Consider the following 8,418-nt stretch of genomic DNA (forward strand, 5'->3'; position numbering starts at 1 on the left):
GGAATCATCCATGTCCCCGAAAGATGAACACGTTCTGGCGTCACAGAAGATCCGAGCCAACAGGGCCGGCCAGCCGCACAACACAACACCCAGCAGCGGGCGCAGGAGGCAGCGCTTCTTCCTCCCGAGACCAGCCAGCCGCTCTCCCTCCCTCCCCCTTGTTCCTGTAGACTTCCAAATAAAAGCCCACCTGCTTTCTTTTCCCGCGACCATTTCCATAAAAAGAGCTCCCCGCCCCTCTCTCTCCTCCTCCCCCCAGCCCCAGGTACTCCTCCACCCAACCCAGTCCACAGCTAAGCAAGAAGGGGCAGGCGGGCGAGGGAGAGAGAGAGAGGGACCGCTCAAGTACAATTCTAGCCTAGTTTCTTGATCGCGGTTTGCAGCCACGACCCAGAATTAATCCCAAGAATGTTCTAGATCTTCCGCCTAGCGCCGCCGCCGCCGCTGCTCCAATTCGGCCTGCACGTGCCATGGACGGGGTGGGAGGAGGCGGTGGTGGCATGGCCGGCATGCCGGGCATGCCGGGCATGCCGGGAGCGCCTCAAAACATCCTGGACGCCGGAGCTCAGGAATACTACCCTAGTGCTGGCGCGCCCTACCCGCCCCCGCCCTTCCTGTCGATCCCGCACCAGCTCTACTGCCCGCCGCCGTTCCCGGTCATGCCGCCGCCGATGGCCATGCCTATGCCCATGCCCATGCCACAGCCGCAGACCGTCGCGATTCAGCCGCAGATTGGGCTCCCCGTGCCGACGGTGGCCGCGACGGCGGTCGACGGTCCGTCGAGCCGCGCGGTCGTGCTCAGCCTGCTGCCGCCGCACACGCCGGAGCTCGAGGTGGCGCGCGCGATGGCGCCCTTTGGCGACGTGCGCACGGTGGACGCGTCGGCGCTGGCGTCCGAGGGCGTGGCCACCGTGCACTTCTTTGACCTCCGCGCCGCCGAGAACGCCGTCACCGCGGTGCGCGAGCAGCACATGCGGCAGCAGTGCCGCCTCAGCCAGCTGTACGCCGCCACGACCGCCTGGCCACCCCAGCCGCCGGCGTGGGACTGGCAGCAGGACGACTGCCGGGGCCTCGTCCTCGGCCAGGCCGTCTGGGCTCACTTCGCCGCTGCCTCCACCCTCCCCGACGACGGCGCCAACCGCGGCTCCCTCGTCGTGCTCAATTCCCTCCCGGACGTCTCCCTCTCCGAGCTCCGCCAGGCCTTCCAAGCCTACGGTACGCACCCACCACCGAACCCTTCTCGCCACAATTGTCCTCTCATGCCCGACCGGTGTTTGTTTGCAGGTCCCTTGAAGGATGTGAGGGAGTCCGCGCAGCGGCCGAACCACAAATTCGTGGAGTTCTTCGACACGCGCCATGCCGCCCGGGCGCTCGCCGAGCTCAACGGCCGGGACTTCTTCGGCCACCGCTTCATCCTCGAGTTCACGCGCCCTTCTGTCCCCGGCGTACGCAGGTAATTCTTGCGCACCGCCTTGCCCTCACTTGCCCATCGATCCAGTCCGTCGACTAAAATACTATGTGAATTGCACGCAGGCGCGGGTTCGTGTCGCCGCGACCCATCGTCCCGACGCCGCCCAGGCTGCAAGCGGCGTGGCGTCCCTTGCCGTCTCCGGCGAAACAGCCGTCGTCGTCGTCGACCGGCACTGGCAAGGCCAGGGGAGAGGTGGTTACCACGAGCAGGTGCTCCTCCAAGTCTAACGCGGGCGATCGGTCCAAGGGTGGCACAAGCCATGAACGGAAGGGCAAGGGCAAGGGCGGGAAGAAAGCCACAATTGTCGTTGACACGACGTCGTCGTCTCCGGCCTCGGCTTCCGAGGCGGCGGCGACCGCGTCGGCGTCCGGCAAGCAGCAGCCGCAGAAAGGAGTCGTCCGCGTGGGGAGCTGGAGAGGCCCCAAGAGCTGGAGAGGCGGGTGGGAGACGCGCTTCGAGTTCAAACAGCCCGACGCCGCCCGCTCCGACAGCAACGCCACCACCGCCGCCGACACGGACACGCAAGAACCGGAGACGAGGACCACCGTGATGATCAGGAACATACCGAACAAGTACAGGTCGTCGTGTCATCCTCCGCGTTTGCCGCAACAATGCTACTACTACTAGTACTATATTTCATGGGCGCATGCTATGCTACAATTGTGTGAAGGATTTGCCTAGCTCATGCTCGGCCTTGTGTGCCTGACCTTGTGATCTCTTGTTCGTTGCAGCCAGAAGCTGCTGCTCAACATGCTGGACAACCACTGCATCGAGTACAACAAGAAGATCGACGCCGGCGAAGGCGGCGGCGAGCCCTTCTCCTCCTACGATTTCCTCTACCTCCCCATAGATTTCAAGTGAGTCCTCCAACTATAAGCTGCTGCATTCGTTCATATTTCATGGAGCTCATTCCCACGAACACACACTCAATTTACTCAATTTGCAAATTAAAATTGTATGAGAAGTTGGTTCAATTGAGGTAGAAAAATGTGGAGGCTACAAAATTACAAAATTGGTAGAAACCAGGACAAGTTCTTGGCCATTAGCCGGCCGGCTGTTTGAGCTTGTGTGGGGTGAAGGGGGGCATCTTTCGGTACTACTACCACGCCCTGTACTGCCTGGTCTGCGCCAGCATTGTTGTGCCATGGTCTTATTAGCCCAAATGGAAAAGAAATTGGAGATGGCACCGGATCCTTTTCGTTTTGATGCAATGAATTCTTTGGTTGCATGCATCGCCTGGCCCGGCTGATCGATCAGAAAGGGGCCTGTGTTCGCCTGTCTTTCTTTTCTCGCACATCTGCTGCCTCTCTAGGATCCTCCTCCCTCCCTCCCTGCCAATTGCTTTTCTTGCTTTGCACAGCCCTCACTGCTGGCATGCCATGCGCTTCCATATCAAGGCCAGCACGACATGGATAAAAGCAAACCTTTGGGTGAGAGAATCATGGAGTAGCGGTGAAAAGTTGCATCATATGCAAAAGCGTTCATGTATTTTGTGGTGTTCAAAGTATGAAAATTGGTGTTGGCTAATTTCAAGCACACTTTCTTTTTTGTGTCTTGTTTGGCTGCCAACTTTCCGCTTGCACGAAGCAAAGGCTGAGAAAAGACCTGCCATCAGTGCCCAATGACAAGAGGAACTTTGGTGCGCTTCTGCCCAAAGCCAGCTTCACATCTATAGTAAAAAAATTCTACTGGTAGCTCCAAAAGCTTTTGACCTCTCCAACTAGTAGTGTAGCTCTTGCTTGGCTGATTACTCCAAGGTTTTGGTAGTAGTACTAGCTCTAAATTAATCAGTGGTATTATATCTTCATCTTTTTTGCGGGGAAGTGGTATTATATCTTCAAATGAACGTCTAAATTTTGTTGTGGCATGCAGCAACAAGTGCAACGTGGGGTACGGGTTCGTGAACCTCACCACGCCGGAGGCGGCCGTGCGGCTGTACAAGGCGTTCCACAAGCAGCCATGGGAGGTGTACAACTCGCGCAAGATCTGCCAAGTAACGTACGCACGCGTGCAGGTACGTACTCTCGTGTACCGCATCTGCATGCCATGAATCTTGACAAGTTCCTCCTATGCCACCCACAGCAGTACGTAGCTCGCCGTGTTAATTAACCAATGAGCGTGATGCGCAGGGCCTGGAGGCGCTCAAGGACCACTTCAAGAACTCCAAGTTCCCCTGCGACAGCGACGAGTACCTGCCGGTGATCTTCTCGCCGCCGCGCGACGGCAGGCAGCTCACCGAGCCGGAGCTCCTCGTGCCGCGCTCGCCCATGCCGTCGCCGTCCTCGCCGCGGAAGGGCCAGGCCGCGGGCGTGGACCCGCTGGCGCTGGAGCTCATGGCGCCGCCCTCGTCGTCCGGCGACGGCGCGTCCTCAACGATGTCCACCCACGCCGACGAGGACGCCCACGGCGCGAGCGGCGGCAGCGACGACGACGACGACGGTGGGCTCGGCGAGGAGCTACAGCGCCTAGGCTACACCGACTAGGTATAGGCACGCGGCGAGCCAGCCAGCCAGCCTAGCATTTGCTTCGAGAAGTGGCCGAGCAATGATGGTGGTTGCTGCCATGGCATATCTCTGGGGCGGATCTGCGAGTGAAGCGAAGGGTCACACAACATTTATGGCATGTGAATGGAGATTGAACGACGACAGGAGTGTGGGAGATGAAATGACTCGAGAAAAGAAGCGATTTGATGTGTGTGGTTTCGATCGAGAGAGGTACTATCATCATCGCCGTCGTCATTCATTCGTACTAGCTGGACGCATGCAGCAGGCGGAGTCGCGTTCTTGTGGTTTTTAGATTTGAAGTTAAGTTTCTCTCTTTGAAACTTGGAGCTAGCTAGCTAGCTAGACTATTCTTCTTCATGCCTTCTTTCGTTCGTTACATTAATTACAAGTTTTACGTACTCCGAATTTCGTTCTTCATGTGATGGTAATGATAGATTTGATCAGATCTCACCATCTCTCTCTCTGCCGAATTACCAACTCTATGTTTTCCATTTTGTTTACTTGGCCCTAATTTGCATTCATGTTCCCTTAAGATTTTTATTCGCCCATTTCGTAGTATGAAAATATATCATGCGGGTGATGTTTCAAGTCAGACCAAAGGAAAACATTCGTTGGATGATTTATAATCAATGAAATTTAGTAGTTAGTAGTTCAATGGAGCATAAAGTCAAGCTCACTTGGACTTGGTCAAGCAGTAGGTCCTAAAATACTCTCATACTGATGGGTCCTAAACCTCGAAGCAGTTGTTTAATGTGGGCAAACGCAACACCTGAGTTTATGTTCTAAAATAATCCTAATAATTTGGGTTCCAAATTATGTTGTAGTAGTCCCTCCGTTTTGATGCATTAGGCATCTAACGAATTGGTGAATTAGGCATCTAATGAAAAATCAAATAATCTCAAAACGCTAAGGCACGTAACAATAGTATTAGTTGCATGCATATCAAATAATCTCAAAACTCTAAGGCACGTAATATATTAATTATGTTTTGGTAGACCCTGTCTATTAATTGAAGGACCAATGCATGCAATTCATGCGGCATGTTATTTGGATTTGAAGAGCTCTCTTAATTATAGCATGTTTTCAGTTGAGAAAGGAATAGTAGTGTGATTGGCTTCCTCTGCAATTCAATTTTTTCTCCTAGCCCAGTCTTTACGTGCCTAGGTTGCGGTGCACCTCCTGACATGCCTAACAGAAATAACAGAAATAATACACCTAGTCGGAGGGAGCAATAACAGAAATAATAGGACATGCCTCTTCGTTCAAAAATCGGATTTGCTAATTCTATCAAGATGATAATTAACAAAGTCTCATCTAACTTCTACACCATTTGATTAATGAAACAAAAAGACAAAAGGAAATTTGTATGAATCTTTGCGTAAAACCAAATGACGTAGGACTTAGATTTGATTTGGTTATTTCTCATCTAGATGAGAGCTAGCCACCCGCTTAAAAATATATAAGACGCACATGTTCCTTTTTTATGGATGTATTGTGACTTGCTTTCCTAACAAAAGTTTGAGCTAAAATTTATGATTTCACTAATTTATAGCCGTCTAAGGATTTTTTATTGCTCGTCCACACTGAAATATCGATCCATAGTTGATGTCCAATATATAAAGAAAAGTGGGAAAGAACATTTTTTGTTTAGTCAATGGAGTATTTGTTCACACTAGATTGACGAAAACATTACAATGCTGCAAACACCCTGAGATATATAGAAATAAATTCATTGAATTGACCGAAAATTTCATCAACAGCTAGGATAGTAACAACCCATAATTTAGACTTGTTTTTGTTGATAGTGCGAACCAAAATAATTCAACGCACATGCACCTCACACACAAACACATTCAGTTTTTCGGAAAAGGGAGTAGGTTGGACACATGCATTTTATTAAATATAACATAAAACAAGTCCAAGTCATCAAATTTCAAAAGGTTTACAACAAAATACGACTACAATGTCATAAACAAGATTATATAGCTCATCCACCTAATCCGTTACTGGCACATGCCAGCCAAACTAGTTAAACAATCCCAGTGCAGTTGTTTTCACACGGCTGCACCCAAAGGCCTTAAGCCTTTGTACATCCACATGTAGTGATTGTCATGTACAGATTTACGATGTAGCTCTGAAGTCTGAAGATAACCTGCAATGTTCTTGAAAAAGATGATCTGTTAAAAACAAACTCATTCCGCAAATTCTAAATTGCACAAAGAATGGCACAAATTCCCATGCATATTTGCCCCATCTGGTTATGGTGAATACTACCCAACCAATTACCAAACAAATTTTGTATTCTTGTTGGTGTTGATAAATTGAACGTAGCATGAATTGTGCGCAAAATGAAAGTTGCGACCGGACATCATAGGAATAAAATGATCTCTTTTTTGAGACGAAAAAATTGTTTTGTGCTGCCTTGCCAATTACGGTTCTTGTCTTTCCAAAAATTTAAGGAAAACTAAACGAGATTTCACATGGTGATTGACTGTTTGGCATGAATCGATGTTGATTTTGTGCATCAACTTGCGATGATCACTTCGCTCTTGGTCCCCACGGTGACGTCGAAGTCGTTGGATCTTCGGCAACGAGGGAATATGATGCACTTATGGATAGTTGTGGCGGAACCTCCTTTTTGTTATGTGTGTGGTGTTAACGTCGGTAGCCAGCTCGGCTAGGCTCCATGTAACGTCATGCTCGATGATGGCAGTTTTTGTGGATGTGTTCGTAACGTTTTTCGTCGTGTTTTCCACAAATTAACTTCCATTCTTTCTTTAATGGCGATGGTAAGTCTTTTGCTTGTCAGGAAAAAAAGAACAGAAAATATGGACACAAGTATGCATCTGACTAAGGCCCTGTTTGGTTCGGCTGTGAATTTCTAAAAGCAGCTGTGAAAAATCTGTTGTGGAAAAACAGCTGTGAAAATCTGATGTGAAAAAGATGTAGGTCATTTGGCAAACCAGCTGATACAGCTTTTTTCAGATTTTGGCCCGCAACGGAATCAGATTTTGGAAAGCACGTCCTGACTGCTTCCGCTTTTGGTTTAGATTTTGGCAGCGGATTTCTAGAATCGGATTTTGCTGGGTTCACCCTTTGGTTCAGATTCTGCTGCGCGGCAGCGGAATCCGTCGATAAAAGCTGAACCAAATAGAGCCTAAGACACCCCATGTTAATCCATAACTTAAACTCCCAGTAACCAGCTTTAAATACTTGCTATACTCCCTCTCTTTCAATTTACAAGACGTGCGCGTAACCCTAGGTCGGTAATTTGACCAACCTAATAGAAGTCATATATTACAAAAAACATAGCATTATAAACTTCAGACGTTCTATTTTCAAACGGTATAATTTTTGTGTTATACTTTCTCCTTTCCGGTTTATAGGGCTGAAAGAACATGCGGTGCCCCCATGTTTGGTTTTGGTAATTGATGACAATCTCTATGGACTAATGGTTGCCTTGAGTTATATTTGAAGGTTTTGTCCATAGGCTTTTCTTGTAGTACATGTGTTGGTTTCAAGGAGAGTTTGTGTCGACCAAGGTGCTATTCAAGGAATTATCTAAAGATTGGTCTTGTGAGAGGTCGATCAAGACTAAGTTAAAGAGTGAATCAAGTTGATCAACCCACAAAGCGTAGAAGATGTACCGAGAGGGATCAAGTGATCCCATGGTATGGTAAGCATTGTCAATTACGCTTTGTGTACTAACCCATGGTCTTTGTGAGGGTTCTTTGTGGGGTTAGGTTGCGGTGTGCAAGTTCAAGTGGAGCACCATGAAGAGATCAAATGCTTGAAGCTTGCCGTCCTTTGTGGTGACAATGGACTTGTGAAGATGTGCGGAAGAAAGGCTCATCCATAGTGGAGTATGGGGGAGCAATCAACTAGTCTTCATCGAGCCAACACAATCAAGAAAGGTGGTCCAACTTGAGGAAGTCAAGATCGTTATCATCTAGCTCAAGTGGACCATGTGCAAGGCAAAGGTTTGCCCTTGATAGGTTTTCTATTTTACCGGTCTCATGATGGTAGTTGGGAGACCGGGTTATAGGATCGATTGCCGTACTATCAAGGGGGGCTCTCGATGAGTAGCTTGATCGTATCGTTCGTATAGATCTCAAACCATTGCATCCTTGCATCATCTTTCTTGGTTCTTGTTTGGTTCTCTTTGTGAGTCTTAGAGCTTACGGTCATCTTGTTGACAAGCTTGAGTTCATCGAAAACGGAGTTCGCTTGCATCTTCTATGATGTTTTCGATGTTGGAGGTTTTGCCAATTCTTCTCGGTTGGAGGTTTCACTCCTCTTTTTGTTGGCATACCTCCCCTGCCTCTTCTTACTATTATCAGTCGTTGTTTTGATACTACTCGTCGTCTTGTTTCCAACAAGCTTGAGTTTGCTCAATTCAGAGCTCATATGCAGAAGTTATGGCAGTTCTTGTTCTCTTGAGTG

At 49.2% G+C, this 8,418-nt stretch overlaps 1 protein-coding gene across 2 annotated transcripts; it reads left to right on the plus strand.

Moving 5' to 3' along the window:
• The first annotated feature begins 215 nt into the window (after positions 1-215).
• LOC147980992 (protein terminal ear1 homolog) lies at positions 216-4,373 on the plus strand. 2 transcript variants are annotated; one of them, XM_087513711.1, is made up of 6 exons: positions 216-1,215; positions 1,285-1,453; positions 1,534-2,049; positions 2,203-2,328; positions 3,344-3,485; positions 3,601-4,373. In XM_087513711.1, exons 1-6 carry the CDS (start codon positions 471-473, stop codon positions 3,952-3,954), a joined length of 2,052 nt encoding a protein of 683 aa, XP_087369837.1. In that variant the 5' UTR covers positions 216-470; the 3' UTR covers positions 3,955-4,373. The 2 variants fall into 2 exon arrangements, with proteins under 2 accessions (XP_087369837.1, XP_087369836.1); XM_087513710.1 differs by having other exon boundaries at positions 216-1,453.
• Positions 4,374-8,418: the final 4,045 nt, after the last annotated feature.

This window comes from Triticum urartu, chromosome 3A (genome assembly GCF_056163025.1).
Source record: "Triticum urartu cultivar PI428250 chromosome 3A, HENAU_Tu73, whole genome shotgun sequence".
In the NCBI taxonomy this organism is placed as follows: Eukaryota; Viridiplantae; Streptophyta; class Magnoliopsida; order Poales; family Poaceae; genus Triticum; species Triticum urartu.

Coding starts and splice junctions, on each gene's coding strand:
- LOC147980992 (XM_087513710.1), top strand. CDS start 471: ATGGACGGGGTGGGAGGAGGCGGTGGTGGCATGGCCGGCATGCCGGGC. Junction 1,454..1,533: donor TCTGTCCCCGGCGTACGCAG/GTAATTCTTGCG, acceptor AATTGCACGCAG/GCGCGGGTTCGTGTCGCCGC. Junction 2,050..2,202: donor AACATACCGAACAAGTACAG/GTCGTCGTGTCA, acceptor TGTTCGTTGCAG/CCAGAAGCTGCTGCTCAACA.